The 16,225-nt window shown below is 32.8% G+C and overlaps 3 protein-coding genes and 1 non-coding gene across 4 annotated transcripts in view; 1 reads left to right on the top strand and 3 right to left on the bottom strand.

Moving 5' to 3' along the window:
• LOAG_17152 (hypothetical protein) overlaps positions 1-4,502 on the bottom strand; it is a gene marked incomplete at both ends in the record, with an annotated part of 6,174 nt that extends 1,672 nt beyond the window's left edge. Inside the window, 9 exons of the mRNA XM_020449811.1 lie at positions 1,051-1,153; positions 1,519-1,684; positions 1,909-1,996; positions 2,251-2,390; positions 2,596-2,684; positions 2,863-2,916; positions 3,397-3,540; positions 3,806-3,914; positions 4,411-4,502. Of these exons, the coding sequence (XP_020306609.1) occupies positions 1,051-1,153; positions 1,519-1,684; positions 1,909-1,996; positions 2,251-2,390; positions 2,596-2,684; positions 2,863-2,916; positions 3,397-3,540; positions 3,806-3,914; positions 4,411-4,502 (985 nt within the window). The remainder of the gene's footprint in view (positions 1-1,050; positions 1,154-1,518; positions 1,685-1,908; positions 1,997-2,250; positions 2,391-2,595; positions 2,685-2,862; positions 2,917-3,396; positions 3,541-3,805; positions 3,915-4,410) is intronic.
• Positions 4,503-6,361: 1,859 nt separating this feature from the next.
• On the bottom strand, positions 6,362-9,642 carry LOAG_06894 (hypothetical protein; the record flags this gene model as incomplete). The annotated part of the gene is made up of 8 exons (XM_003142429.2): positions 6,362-6,473; positions 6,662-6,832; positions 7,000-7,071; positions 8,123-8,389; positions 8,730-8,990; positions 9,160-9,250; positions 9,433-9,519; positions 9,620-9,642. 8 exons carry the CDS (start codon positions 9,640-9,642, stop codon positions 6,372-6,374), a joined length of 1,074 nt encoding a protein of 357 aa, XP_003142477.1. The 3' UTR covers positions 6,362-6,371.
• Positions 9,643-9,919: 277 nt separating this feature from the next.
• LOAG_20025 lies at positions 9,920-9,991 on the top strand. Its single transcript has one exon. It is a non-coding gene; the product is annotated as a tRNA-Thr (tRNA).
• Positions 9,992-12,115: 2,124 nt separating this feature from the next.
• Positions 12,116-12,532, bottom strand: LOAG_06893 (hypothetical protein; the record flags this gene model as incomplete). Its single annotated transcript, XM_003142428.1, has 1 exon — positions 12,116-12,532. The coding sequence occupies one exon, from the start codon at positions 12,530-12,532 to the stop codon at positions 12,116-12,118; it is 417 nt and encodes a 138-aa protein (XP_003142476.1).
• Between the last annotated feature and the right edge of the window lie 3,693 nt (positions 12,533-16,225).

Genomic DNA, 16,225 nt, shown 5'->3' with positions numbered 1-16,225 from the left:
AATGGTACTTCGGGTTATCATACAGCAGGTTGATGGTACTTCGGGTTATCATACAGCAGGTTGATGGTACTTTGGGTTATCATACAGCAGGTTGGTGGTGTTTCGATTATCATACAGCAGGCTGTAATACTTCAAATTATCATGTAGCAGGATGCAAGATAATACCTGTAAAATTTGAGTTATCACATAGCAGATTTTGGTACAACAGGTTATCATACAGTTTCGAGTTAGATAGGCTCTGATCATTTTTACCATAGTTCCCTAATCATTCCTTATCATTCTGAATCACTTTTAACTTATCAAAGCTGTGATGAAAAATGGTGCGTCGTTTTTTTCCTCAAATTTTTCAACTGGTGATAATACTAGTACTGGTACTAACAATAGTAATACTACTACTACTACTACTACTACTACTACTATTACTATTACCATTATTGATAGGGAAATTATGACTGAGGTATAACATTTGTACCTATTTATTGATTGGTCAGTAGTATTGATTGATAATGCTGTAAATAATAATTAGTAATTGCAGCGTAATTAAGGAGTATCAGTCTCATCATGACGTTCCATACGTGTGCAATGTGTATATTGAGGTCATTCATTGATTGACCAATAGTTGGATATTCTTATGAATGGGAAGAGACTATGATGCTTTTGTTATTACCTTTACATCATTTTCCAACTTCTACTCTTCCTTCTATCATATCATCACTAAATATTATTATCACTTAACACCCATTATTATTATTACTATTACTATTACTATTTATTATTATTATTATTATTATTATTATTATTATTATTATTATTATTATTATTATTATTATCATTATTATTATTATTATTATTTCATTATTAACTATTATTATTCATTATTACTATTATTATTATTTTTATCATTATCATTATTAACTATTATTATATTTTTATCATTATTAACTATTATTATTATACAACTTCTTGCTCTCTTAACTGATAAGAGTTCCCTTCAAATTGGAAATTGTCAAGTCGTATTCAAGATATTTCTCGAAATCTTAAAAAAAATACCATAATGATGAAAATGCGAAGGATCATCATGATAACCATGATCTGGCAAAGAATATTCGGTTGGCATTCGTGTCAGATGTTCGACATCCTCACAAACTGGTGGCTGAAAATAAGATTTACAAATGTTGCAGCTTTTCAAACTTTGGTGAAAAAAGATAAAGCAAAAACGGATTTGTCTATTTATAACAACATGAGAATTGTTTTAATGACTGAATATTACAAAAGGATCATCTTAACGATTACACTATCACCTGCAGATTTAACATCTTTCAGCTTATAGTAAGATGCCTCGCAATATCACAGAAGATAGGTCTACTGTAAAGGCTTTCATTTCCTTTACTTCTTTTTTACATCTTTAGATCGACATTCCCGCATTGCTTCCATCATAATTTCAATCTTTTTAGAAGAACTACTCTGTCCTAAGCTCAGGTATTCTCGTAAGAATCCATTATAAAAGTGTCAACTTACGGTTACATCATCACAGCCACCATCATTCTTAACACAAAGTTGTACAGTACATGTAAAATACAACTGGATTTTATCAGAATACTTGAAAACTCGTGTTTCTGCATAAGCTGTTATGGCCTGGTCATCGTACTCGATATCTGATAGCAGCAAAGGATCCACAACACATCTGAATTAATTCCACCACATTAAATGCTTTTAGAACTCATCTTTTTCTGAAGCTTTGGTGCAGAGATTGAAATTTCACACTATGAAATTTCACTCTGACCTGTGAAGAGCACTGAAATTTAACATTTAAAAAACGCTCGTTATCTAAGAAATCGAAAAGTGGAGGAGAGGAGAAAGGGATGAAAAAAGCCTTAGGATTTCAGAAAACTAAAATTTGAAAAAGACCCTTTATTGTCAACTACTGGAACCTGCTTGCCTTGACCATCATCAACATGACATGAGTGAATTAGCATACCATATATTACACCAGCTTCTAAATATCATATTACTGCAATATGTTTGATATGTGAATTTTTCCAAAAAACTTTTTAAGATGAACTACGGTAATTAACGAACTTTATTGAGTTGTAACTTTTCCGTCAGCCTCTCAATAACAAACTAATTAATGATTTAAAAATTTTATTTTATAATAATAAGGAATATAATAAGGCAAAAGAATAAGGCAATATTTTTATAATAAGGAAATAAATTAATTTAAAAAAATAATCATTTTTACAATGAACTTACCCAAATCGCAATGCCACACATGCCATACGTGATCACCGATGTGTGCAAACCTGACGAACGGACCATTACGACTTTCACGTATCTCATACATACACGTCGGAAGAGCAAATTCTCCCTCGATAATTTGCGTTGTCAACTGACTGAATATTATCACAGTATTACACAAATCCCTTTTCTTGTCGTAGTGCATATTCCTGGAGTGGGGGACATACGGTCAGCCAGCTATCTTTAGCATTCATTTTCAATTACCGCGCAGTTTATTCATATAGCTCACGGGTAGTGCGGTTAGGGCAAGAAGGTAGTTTAGGAAATCGCGCAAGATTGAAATTAAGTAAAATGGTTTACCTAACACCTAATGTGGCTTCTAATGCTTTAACCGACTCAGTGAAAAAGCACCGGATCCGGTATGCTCGATCAACTTCCGTCTCGAAGATCTTAAACAGAGCATCGTTTAAGTCAAGAAGAAATTAGACAGAAATGTCAGACTGATGGCTTTTTTGTTAATTTCTCCAAAATTCAGGTTCTTTTGCTCAATTTCAGGAAATACTTAAAAATTTTTGAATTTCAAAAAACGTTATTAAAGACAGAGAAAAAATTGGGATGACAGCTTACCGGATGGAATGATACGATCAGTGTGAATGTGTAAGCAATACCACGTGGATTCAACTAAATTGAAAGCGCATTAATAGAAACTAAGTTTGGAAACATATCGAAGTACAACTTGAAGAAAAGAATGCGATTAGTTAGTTCCAGGTCATGGTTCATTAGATGCTTAAAAAGCCGACTGAAGACAAAAAAGAAATAATTTTGATGACGGAAAAATAACTTCGAAGAGGATGTATTTTTTAATTTGAACAAATGTTAATTTAAAGTTGAATTCAAAATTCAGTCTGTCAGGAAACAATGAAATTTTTGAGCAAGCAACTAAATACTTTTATTTACTATAATAAATACCTCTGACAGAATTATTTCGCAAAAATAAAAGACAAATGAGCAAATGATTAACAGGCTCTGAATTTAGGTTGCACCATCCCACAGATCAGTTCCCATCATTAGTTTCTGTCTCCTTCGATTCCTCAGTTTAATATAGGATTGCCAAAGCCAACCCCCAACATAGATTTTCAAAAGAAAATTGCCAAACAATACCGTGCGCTGGCGTCGCATATTGCATTCACCAAATTTTAACGAAAATCTTAATTGTTGATTGCTATTTGACAACCCTTCGAGAGTATATAATTGTTGATCTCCCTCATAATGTGATATCACACAATTAGGATTATCACTTTCACCCTTGAAATTTCAAGGTTCTTACTTGACTGAAGGCACTGTTAAAAAATAAAATTCTTTTTGCTCATTAACTATTCAAAACCAGGTATATGGTACGATTGAATGCCTTTCAGTATCAATAAGTATTACCGAGATATATGGTAAGACACGACTTTGTTATAATTGAACAGATTAATCAATATCAATGACCCAAGTATTGTATGAGGTGTAATTGCAACAACTGACCAACACTGAGTATACAACAAATTTGAATGCTAAACTGTGATACCTGGACATATAATCTCCCAAAAAATGAATGCATGGTGACCACATCGATTCCAATACCATCCTGACCGCATTCCACTTCCGGTACCCCAACAACGCTGTTTTCGATTATCCTGCTATTTGCTACTGAATCTCGACATATCTAAATGATGTCAATGTGACCCAATAATTAGAATTTACGACTCTCAGCATAAAACATGAACTTGCTTCCCAACAGCCGAAAAATTCATTCAAATGAACTAATTTACTTTTTGTTTTAGATCAGATAACTATGCAAAATGTAATATTAATGGAAAACAAAAATTATATTGAGTTGTTTTAATGAACTTTCATACATTAATTCGAAATTTTCCTAAAAATTATTGGCATATGATTTGTGCTTCAATTTGAAGCTATTTTACATTAGTTGAAAATTAATTTACTTTGATTTGGAACTGAAAATGAAAATTGAAGATTAAATTAAGCAGGTTTCACCAAAAATGCATTTGCGCAACGGCAACTTTGGTTGAATTAAATTAAAAGTTGACTAGTTTGCTGAACCCTTCGGTCTTTTTTATTTTATTGTTATTTCAAAAGTGTGTGCATCAAAACCAATGTCCACCATGAAACCTGCTTTTCCGTTGCAGGAAATCGAGTCCGGGCCTTGCGGGTGAGAGTCGCAAACCCCAACCACTAGACCACAACGGACACATCCTCCCCATCCTGTAATTAATTCAATTTAACCTGATTCAAATGATCGATTATGAAAACTAACATTGTACATGAGTAATAGCCAAGAAACCATTGCTGTCCCTGTCATACTCAAGTCCTCTATGTCTTGAGAGTCCGAAGCAAACGGTTATTGTTCCCACTTCAGAGCTGTCGTGAAACGAAAGGAAATTTTGAATAAAATGGCTGAAATCATGTCAACTAATGATTTGTGGTCCATATTACAGAAGGGTCTTACTGAACTGAATTGGACTGGAACCGAGAGAGGGAAGAAGAGATTGTATGGGACCGAGAGAGGGAAGAAGAGATTGGATTGGGATTGAGAGATAGAAGGAAAATCCTCGATAGATGAAGTGAGAAAAAAAAGCTTAACTGGGTTAATGGGATTTTGCTGTAATTGCTGAAATTATGCACTGATGAGTAAGAAAATGAAAGAATGAAATAATTATTACTTTTTGATACATTGGAATGTTCTTGTTTTCAAACCCATTACAACAAAAAAAAAAATCATGCGTTGTTCCAATTGTTTTCTGAATTTGCATTGGTCACTTCTTCAGGATAATGTCCGGTAGAATTTTGTGGATGAAAACGACACACACACACACACTAGATTGACAATAAATTGATATTGAAATTCAACAAATTTCTGAAACAAAAGGAAAACATTTGCAAGGAGCACAAGACTGATATAAACAAATCGCATTAATTAGACTTGATTTAGCAGCATATTACATCCTTAATTAATAATGAATAAGCAAATAAGTAATTAACACACAACAGAAGATGGCTTGTCCATGAATTTGCAATGAACCTCGCAAATATTATATTCCAAGAAATTAGATTACAAAAGTACAACTAGAAAGACAATGAAAGCTGCGAAAAAGGTAAGAGTTGGATAATTTAGTATCACTAGAATGGACTGTAACTAATCCACGATCATGTTTTTTGCATAGAAAATAACTGCATAGAATTCTCATATCGAATACTTGCTCCCTTCATTTAGTTTATTAAGTGAAGCAAAACGATTTTTAAATTCAATTAATTAAAATCGCCGCGAGCAAAACCACAAATTAAGACAGTTTCTTCATCGATTTGCTCAGTGTCACTTACCATACATTGTATTATAATTTGATGCCAACAAGTAACAGTTTTTCATCTTTCAGAATTATTTATGAAGATTGAAAATTTTTGATGACACAAAGTGAAATGGGCAGTGTGGTTATGTCACAGACGAATTCAAGAGTAAATTCGTTGGAGAAGCATGAATTTAGTGATATTTTAAATTATTTTATATTTTAAAATAAATTATGTGATACTTCCAGATCATGTAGACTAAGTGCAAACATTGTATTATATTTATAACGCTGAAATTGTTTACATCACAAATAGCTCACCTGTTTTTTGGTAAGATATGAAATGGTAACTTCCTAAAGTATATGAACTTTTATTTTGACATACTCGAAATTTTCCGCTCAGCAGACAGTTTTCAGAAAAAAGATATAAAATGTTCGTTTCATCCTTTTCGTAAAAAAGTAAACCGCCTTCACAGTCATTCAATTTACATCAAATTTGAAATTAAATTCCAAATAGAAAATATGTGGAATGAAAGTAATTTATTAAAATGCTAGAATTGATATCTTGTTCGCTTCCCGCCTACTTGCATCGACTCGTAAAACCATCCAGAAGAGCCAGTATAATTGCCTATTTATTGCATGACAAGAAAAAAACACTTATCATTTTCTCTTTTCAAAAAAATACAACTGTATGATTTTAAAACATTTAAACATTTAAAACATTTAAAAAAAAACATTTAAACGTTTAAAACATTTAAAACATTTAAACGTATGATCTAGGTGCTTTGACTATCGAATAGTTGGAGCGGAAGTTGGGAGTGAGGTGATTGGTACTGCCGTCTGAGATGGTGCTACCACTGATGATCGTTTATGGTGGGCTAATTGTCGCCTCTGAAAATAATTGAAATTTATTCATGGCATTTCATTCAAAAGATAAAGATTGTCTTCGAGCATTGTATACTTTCAAAAGATTGAAGAAGCTTTTGCAGTATTTTACACAATATTGCAACGACATTAACTGAGCACACATTTATCATTTTTAGATTTTAATAAAACTGAAATGTTTCTAACAAGCTTACTTCATGTAAATGTCCTCTTTTAATTTTCTCTATAACAAAGGCGATTATGAAGGCCCATGCTTTTCTCGAAGCTTCCGTTCGGCCTTTTTTATCACCCCAATCCAAAGTGCAATCGATAAACGTTTCCGCCATCAAATTCCAGATTTCCCTCGACACTTGCCGTCGAACTAACTGAAAATATCACCACCTGTAACAGACAGACCACTGACTACCAAACTGTGTTATAATTTCGTAAAAATTCAGAATTAAACTAACAGTTTTCATTTGAAATTGAATTCTCACTTAGAATACGCTCATATAAAAGTTTGCTAACATAAAATTTGTAAGATTTGACTAACATTTGCATGTATAGCACCAATAGAAAAGAGATATCCGGAAACTGATTCTAAATTTTCTAAATTGTCAACAATCTGCAAACAACAAGAGAGTGAAATTATCATTGATCAAATTTTTTCTAAAAAAATAAAATAAATACTTTTAATATAAATATTTATAAAATAAATATTTATAAAATAAACGTTAAACACTGATGTTCCGAGATTTCTTGTTATTACTATGAGCCATCGTTCAACAAAAAAAAAGACAGGGATGATCTCAGTTGATGAGACAGTTCTAGTTAGAATAGATCTAAATTCACAGATTACAATGCTCAAAGATTCAATCGTCCGGAATATCACCCATAATTTGAGAGGAAAACATGGGGAACAGAAAACTGGTAGAGAATAATGCGAACTAACGCTAACTTTAACGATAACTTGATAACGCTAATTTAATAATGCTAACTTTAAAGATGTTCTTTAAGCTGCCGGATTACCGAAATTAAAATTACGTCAGAGCAAAATTTCTATAATAACGAAACAGGATCGAAAAGTCTGTATGTAAAATTAAGGCTAGGAGGAGGATATAAGCTAACAATAGGGGGACTTCACAAGGAGATTTCGGTACTTCTGAGCTGTTGCACCATACACCATGCAAAGAGACAGCCATACCTACATGATAACCCCTCAAAACTTCTCTTCTAATTCTAGATAAACAGTTTGTTTGCAATCAAATATACCAATATGCATCAAATATACCATCTTCTACGCTTATCCGCCGTCCTTTCGGTCACCAGCTAAACCATCCTTTCTTTCCAGCCTTTACAATTTGATACCCACCCTGCAGCATATTCCAGTCCAGCGAAGGACGAAACCTTAGCTGTTACCGAAGGCAACGACAAGAGATTTGTTAATTAAAGTTGGTCGTATTTCCTGTTTACTGCATAACTGATTTTCTTCACGCTTATCAATTTGCCGTTGCTTTATACCTTTTTTTTTACTGTTTTTAACTAGTAACAATGTATGGGCACAATATTATAACCTGAATAAACCTCGATCATTGACAAACGAATTCAACAAAATTAGCTTTCCCGATACTCGCTATTGGGATTCCTTATCATAACATCTTTATCGAAATGTTTACCTTATCCAACATTTCACCGATAGCCTTTGCATGCGCATTATTGAAACTGTCACGATTGGGAAATTGATGAGGAAAAGGACATTTAAAGAATTGATCCTTTATTTTCTTCGACTTGAAAAATATTCCGTGCAACAGAGTTGAGCCAATTACCGTTGGACCTTTTGTCACATAAACTTGACGCCAAATATTTCGTACTAAGTGAATTTGTGCCGATGTAAGAGAAGGCAATGTTTCCGTAGAACGATGTCTACTTAATGGTTGTTCTGCCTGTAATTTGTTAACTGTTTTATTGGATTATCGTATTTATCACTTCTTCTTACTTTCTTCATTCAAAACACTGTTTCTTCAAGCACGATATTTCACTTTTCCGTAAGAACTGGAAAGTAAAGCATCTTATAGCAATAGTAGTTCAATAAAATCTTGAAAATAAGGAGATAAATTCGTTTCAGATACGTAAGAAGGCAAAAGTAATCAAATTTTGCATTACTCGAAGATGCCAAAGGATCTTACAACAGTTCATTCTCAATGACAATACAGAAACAATACTTTCAACAATACTTTGACAATACTTTTGACTTAAACAATGGTAAGTTCATTGAATCAGTACCTGTATATTACAAAGTCTCAAGTTTTGTAATGATGATTTCTTTTTCCTTTCATCTGATTTTTCCTTTTCATTTTCATGCGAATCACTACTTGTACCCGCTAATGATAGTCCACGGTATTTAGTTATTTGATGATCCGAAGCACTTTCATTCGTCAAATCTGGCTGATTGGAAGAAATAGAAGAGGAAGAAGGTATATCACTGCTCTCATCATTTACAGTTACCAGAAAACTGTATGGCTCATCCGGATGTGATGTTGGCATCTGAAATTTTTAAATTTCGAGGAAAATTGTTGAGAAAAGGGGCAAAAATTAATGAATGCCTACATTAATGTTTATAATATGTGGGAGGAAACAATACTAAGAGATGGTAAAATGATTCGAAAGTATTTTTGAAAACAAATCAATGAAAGGAAGGTAAGCGTGGACAAACCTGGGAAACAATGATTGGTTGTTTACGATGTGCAATAAGAGGAGAAGGTGGGAAATCATCGAATTCACCATTAAAATCATCTTCCGCTTCCCTACAATGCAAAAAGTTATGAAAGAAAAGATAGCGAAGGATATTTCTATTAACAATAAAATCATAATATCACTATGCTTAAAACAGCTCTGACCAGCGGAATTTCACGGCCCTTACTTTTTATCATCACTCCCATCAAAAGAACAAGATATCATAAATTGGATGCGATTAAATAATACTAACGTGGAGTCGTTATCCATACTAGTAACCACAATTGTCGGTTTCCTTGACCGCTTATCCCATCGAAAGGATCCTGATGGACTGTCCAGACTGGAATTAACTTGATGTATTTAATAAAACTATTGGTTAAAAATTCAAAAGAAATGTAAAATTTTCATCCCAAGCACCTGAGAGTATGAAATACACTCACCTAAGACTAGATGATAATTCCATTGCTATCGACAACTTTTTCTGGCTCGATATTGAACTGGTGTGCTTCTTTTCCTGCAGTAAATAAGCAGTTATATTAATAGAAATATCTTCCGTTCATTTGTAGATTAGTTAGGTTTCATGGGATTTATCGTGTGAGATCATATGTCACCTAATTTCATTTTTGGGATATAGCGGGTAACGAATAAGAACGAATGCAAGGCGGTAACGGTAAAAAACCAAAGATTTATGTCATACAATATTTACTGACATAAATCTAAAACTTAAGGATACATCCGCGGCCTCGTTAGCTCAGTGGCAGAGCGTCTGTCTCGTAAACAGAAGGTCGCTGGTTCGATCCCAGCACGAGGCATCTCTGTATGGTGCGGTTTTTGTTTCAAAACTGGCACCTTTTATCTGCGCTAAATTTGTCAAGCTTTCCTTACTCTTTAAAATTTCTTATCATCAAACATCGAAAAAATTCCGGTTCTCAACCCAATCACAGATTAACAGATAGTACCTATTACTTATTATCAGTAAATTAAGGGTTATAACTGAAAAGTCATTATAAGCTGAAGGTCATTATAAGTGAAAAGCATATCCAATTCACATGAATTCTTCTTGCATAATCTTTTTCAGCAAATCATACTTTTTGAATTTTTCCACCAATTTTGATACTGTGAAAGTTGAGAGTAAGCGTGGAGCATGTTGTCGATTTCCTGTACTTCTGCTTTCCCTTACATACCTCTCCTAGCTCCATATATCACTCTCATACTATCTGTCCCTCACTAATCGTTCTGTTCTGCTTTTAACGAATTCGACATTATCATAGTTATAGCTAAGTTGTATCACTGAATTCCTTTTAGTAATGCAGCTTAGAAAGGGCCATGGAGTAGAAAATCTGATTCACATACTGGTTTGTTGAAGGACTTCAAAGGAGACCCGATTTCTGTTTGCATATTCAGTTGGCTAATCAGTGGCTGATTAACAAATACCCATAGAGTCAGTTTTATTTTGGTATTGGAGAATAAATGAGATTGATGAGTGGATCAAATGGAACTGATTAGCAAACTTGGGTTATATTCACAGATATATCGACCATCTGAAGTAACGATTCCATCAATCTGTTTGGCTCTTTTTTTATAATTGAATGATTTATCATTGGCGTTAACGTAAATATTATAATATGATTATTTAGTTATGAAGAAAACTGGATTTTGGTCTCCAAGGAGGTGCATGAGTATATATCTGAGCAGTGGTTGGGAATGCTATTTTAGTGGGTTATAGTTATCTTATAATATTTTATAGGAGGCTGACAAGTAGTAGGAGGCGCTTTTGATCTAATGCTTCACCTTATACAGTTCTCCTTCTAATTCTGTAATTCAATCTCATTTGGAGAATAAAAAGGAGCTAAAATGTACAATGGTGAGAGATTAACATTTCAAAAAACAAATAGCAGAGAAATAGAAACAGAGATTGATTCAAAAAATTTAACTTCATTTTCATACTTTTCATGGAATAAATCTTTAACAGTTCTAAAATCTCTATTCCTTCTTCCTATCGCTGTATCAGTAAGTGCAGACCAACTTGTGCCCTTTGTTGTAAAGGTCATTTATAAGTGAAGATGTATTTTGGATACTTGACCAGGTAGAATTGCATTACTGTTATCACTGCTGATAACAGTCTACTCCCCTATGTTTCTTGCTCTTGAGTTTTTTTTAATTCTATGGAACTATAAAATGAATATACATAGAGTTTAGAATCATTGAAAAACAAAGAATATATTGAAACCAACATTATTGATGGTAATCTTATAAGTTTGATAAGATACTTTTGAAGAGGGATCATTCAAAAAATATTTAGGATCGAAATTACAAGCTAGTAAAAAGTGGCTGGAAAGATTTGTCTTAGTGATGAGAATACTAGAAATGATCTCATTAATTGTGGTTAGTGGGATAAATGGACGGGAAATGAAGGAAGTGAGGAGAAGTTGAAAAAAACTTTTTTAATAATTGTTTGATTCATGGTTTGATTCATTCAGGACAGAAGCAGTCAAGTTTAGAAGTTCCGCTCTGATTATCCCTATATCTGTATAATTTTCTTGATAAAATCTCGTTAGCAGAAAGGGAGTAGAACTTTCTTGAAGTGTTAGGTGGAATTTCCAAACTACTCTTCGAAATATGGGACACTTTTCCCAATATTTCAGTAATCATAGTGATGATAGCGTTGGGGCAAGGTAAGCTGATAATGGTTTAACGCAAGGGAAATTACGACTGATGATCGACATGTGAAAGTTGTAAAGCTCATTTAACAGTTGTTGTGGAGGGACAGTAAGTAGAGTACATCAAATGCCTTCGATCAATACTACATGATTTACAAGCGGAAATAGATGGTTTAGAACTTAGATTGAATATTTAAATGCAAATCTTAATCTGAACTTTAGGTTAATCTGGAACTTTTTTTCAATCTGAACTTTTTTTTTAATTTCATAAAAATTTCAATGGTAAAGATGTAGCTTACCAAGCAAAATGTTGAAATAGTTTGAAAGAGAGAAATCAGTTTTTAATGTGAAAAATGGAAACTTTTTAGCTTCAAAAACTAGGTGAAAACCTACCAAGGCTGATTCGATAGCAACCGAAGACTCTTCAAAAAATTCTTCAAAATCGATCGGTTCATTCCCATATTCAATATCAAAATCTTGTAACGAAATGCTCGATCGGTGGTGGTTATTCTCCTCTTGAAAAATCTTTGAATTTTGTTTTTGCTTCCGTTCCAATTCATCATCGCTTCCGCCGATAGGTTTCAAATGTCTTCCGTCTTGTTCGTGATCATGATCCAGATGCAACACAACTGATTGCCATTTTCGGATGGTGCTAATCTTTTGATCCACAACCCACTTCCAGAAACGTTTCATAGTGAATAATTAAGTTCAAACATTGTGGTAAATCGCTCCAGCTCAGTACGATATTGCTGGCAGAAGAAGAGGAAATAAACTGTTTAACTGGAGTTAGAGGCAAGCAATATATCGATTTGGATGACTTATCAGAATAATTCCTGGTGCTTTATCAATCTAAATTGAAATCATAAAATTGATGCTTATTTTAATTAATATTATAAGGGATCAGTCACCGACAGTTTTTACAGGTTCCAACGTCGTGGCCCTAAAGTAAGTGTCGTGACCCTAATTTTCGGTTTGTCTCGTAAACCAACTTTTTTAGCAAGTCCAAAGTTGGATTTCGAGGACCAAGATTGTCACAGTAACTATTCTTCTCTATCAGCTTTTTATGTCCACTCGACTCAAAGCCCTATCATAAAACTATTTTGAAGTATTAGATATATGCTGTCCTTGCATTTTTAAAATAATTTGATGACATAGTATTGTCATTTAAACAATCTTTATAAGATATACATAATTTTTGCGTCAATGTAATTTTTGTTGACAATCTCCAATGCGATCAATCTCCAATGCGATAAGTGGATATCCGCCCATAAAGAAGGAGTTAACTTGATTCTGAATCCAGCCCATACACCCTTTTTTAGATATTTACCGTTGTGCCAGTTGAAAGGCGTATAGGTAACCTTCAGCAAGTAAGATACAGGTATGGAGAGTAGACTTTTAGCAATCGATTTTCAGCAGTCGGAGTATATCTTTACTGGATGATGAAATCTGTGGAGAAGATACGCCACAAGTAAAAAGTGGCCAGAATGCATTAAATGTAATGAATAACCGATCGCATACGATAAAAAAAGAAACGCAGTATGCTTATGGTTAAATGGTAGAGCCAGCAAAGGTTACCTGATCCATTACAGCGGAATTTTTGAGATTATTTTATGAATTGCCAAGTTGTCACATCCTTATTTCTGCGCTTTGCTGTGATAGTGATAAATTGAATTGCTCATATTAAATTCAGTGTGTTGATTCTCTCATTGTTTTAATGAATGTTTTTGATAGTTGCTAAGACTACCAAGTAAAATATCATAGAAAGTTGCTTGTGCTGCAATTTTGTAGAGAGAATTGGAATGATATTAAAGAAAGCACAGAATGCAACCATATTTTGCATTCTGTTGTTGTAGTTGGAAATGAAAATATGATTCAATGTTATCAGCCAAAAAATAATGGAATGCAAACGTAAAATTGAAATTAAATTTTAAAGCGATATTTCGATGCAACCAAAATATTTATGATTGAATGGTTATCAAAGTTATAAGTAGGATGATGTCATAATGAACTCAAAACTGAATCCAAATTTGAATTTATTTTAGATATTCTAAATGTGTTATAAAAGTCGAAATTACAGCAAATAGTATTTCTTTTCAGTATCACTTTTGCATAAATTAAAATTAATAGTATGAAAGTAATTTTCAGAAATGCTTCTTAGCAAATTTGTTGCGAAACTTTTCCATTTCGGCAGATACTCAATTTGAAAAGAAAAGACAATATTTTTGAAATAACAGATTTCGCTTTTTTTGCACAACTTTTTTTGCTTTCCACCTCTTTCTCGTTTCCTCCTTTGTTAGTTGATCAAAAATATTATCAATTTGATTAGGTTATCTCTCCCCTGCGTTATATTTCCCCATCACTATCAATGATAATTTGTTAAGAGTAAAATGACCACTCTTCCCATTAATAAAAGTCATATTTTAGTGATTTATGGTTTAAAATGAGCGAAAATCGGGAAGGTGGACAGTCGCTCGACAAAACGCTTTCAGTTTTGTGAAAAAATTTCCTTCCTCAAATAAATCCAGTTTTTCTGGAAGATGACAAATGGCATTCAAATAAAACACTTACTAATTTTGGTTAAAACTGCAATTTATGAAAAACGATTGCTGCTGTGAGAAAATTGATGATATTAACAGTGATATTATGAACAATATATAATATGAATATTATTGTTTTTTTGCTATTATAATATATATGTTTGCATTGACAATAGACCGGTGGATATTACAGATTGTAAAGTCCGCCCATATTGACGTCGTTTAATTTACTTCTGAAATGCTGCAGACGATTGTTTTATAAGAAGAATGAAGTTAAGCCGATATAAAACACAAATCATTGTTTGTTGCTTAGAAGTGAGATAAATTTAATTGTCTAAGAAATTTTGAAAAATTGTTAAGAAAACAAGCACATAAAATGGGAGCAGAATTACTTAACAAAAGATAAGGATAACTCTGATTGAAATAATTTAATGGAAAGATTGTTGAATGCAACTAATAAAATGATGTATTACAGAAAATATTGGGTTAGAAGTTAAGGATATCTGAAAAAATATTTTCATTTCCTAATTAATATTCCGTAATTTAACTAATAAAAATAAATGGAAGCAAGCTTTCTTACAAATTACTGCTTGGTTTCAATTGCATCAAAAATGCTTAATTGCATCAAGAGTTCAAATTGTACTTTTTCAAATATTTAACCCGAAAACTTCGTTAAATTGTAAATTGTGATGGAGTTACAGTACATCTCCACACGACCAACACAACCAACATGATCACTGTTTGGATTAATTGCAATTGTTTTTCTTTTTTATTTTTACGGTTCCTTCCAAATTTTATTCGTTCTTTACCTCAAATATTGCCATCTCTGGGGAGGTATTAATGCAACAAATATCATTCTTGGGAAAATTTAAGGAAATCATAAATTGACTCTTCCTTTTTCATTTGATCAAACAAATCGTTGACATAAAAAAAAATCCCAAAAGTTGATGGAAGACATTTTAACGATGAAAATGAATTCGAAAAGAAATGTATCCTTTTTTGAAATAAGCAATTTGCATTTCGTAGGTGGAACAGATGAAGAGAATTGCCAATAAATATTCTTTTTTCAATCACTGAAAGACAAGCCATCAAAGAAAGTGCCAATAAATGGAATGCTATGTGCACAGGCAATTCATTGGCCTATTCTTTCAAATTGAAGAAATAACGAAAAAAAAATTGGTAATAATAATAATAATTTTCTATAATAGAAGAGATTTTTATTATTATTTATACCTCATATTCCTTTTCCAACACTTGATGAATTCTCCAAGAAGGTTAAAGGTTAAAGTATAGTATTATCAAGGAAGAGAAAAATCTGACAACATCACTCATTGCATACAGGATGCTGTCAAATAAACAAAAAAAGTGGACAGCAATAATAAAAATATGCAAGAAAGGATGTCTGATAATGAATGATAAACGCACTTTCAGGGTAGTTATTGAAGAATAAAATGTTCGAAGCCAAATGCCTTAGGCTTAAACAATATGTCAAAAGGACTTTTTTTTTCTTTTTTTTTTTTTTTTTTAACAGACACTATAAGATAATACTGTGAAAGATTTCGTTTTCAGAAGTAAACAAAATTTGATGAAATCATTCTGAAGAGAGTACAAAGGATAAAAGATAGGAGATAAATATCATGACATCCTGCAATATAGATATGAAAGAAGTTAAGGAGAGTAAAGAGAGAAGGAAGAGAGTTCCAGAAGTAACACTTGAGGAACTGCAATATGCTTCTCACCTTCAAACAATCCCACCAACAAATTTTTTCTGCCGATGCTTTCCTATCTCAACAAACCAATTGCTTATTTATTGCCCTCTCTCTCTCTCTCTCTCTCCTCCTCCTCTCTC

Source organism: Loa loa (genome assembly GCF_000183805.2).
Source record: "Loa loa unplaced genomic scaffold supercont3.45, whole genome shotgun sequence".
Lineage (NCBI taxonomy): Eukaryota > Metazoa > Nematoda > Chromadorea > Rhabditida > Onchocercidae > Loa > Loa loa.
The sequence above is the reverse complement of the archived record's forward strand: the minus strand, read 5'-3'. Positions and strand labels throughout refer to the sequence as shown.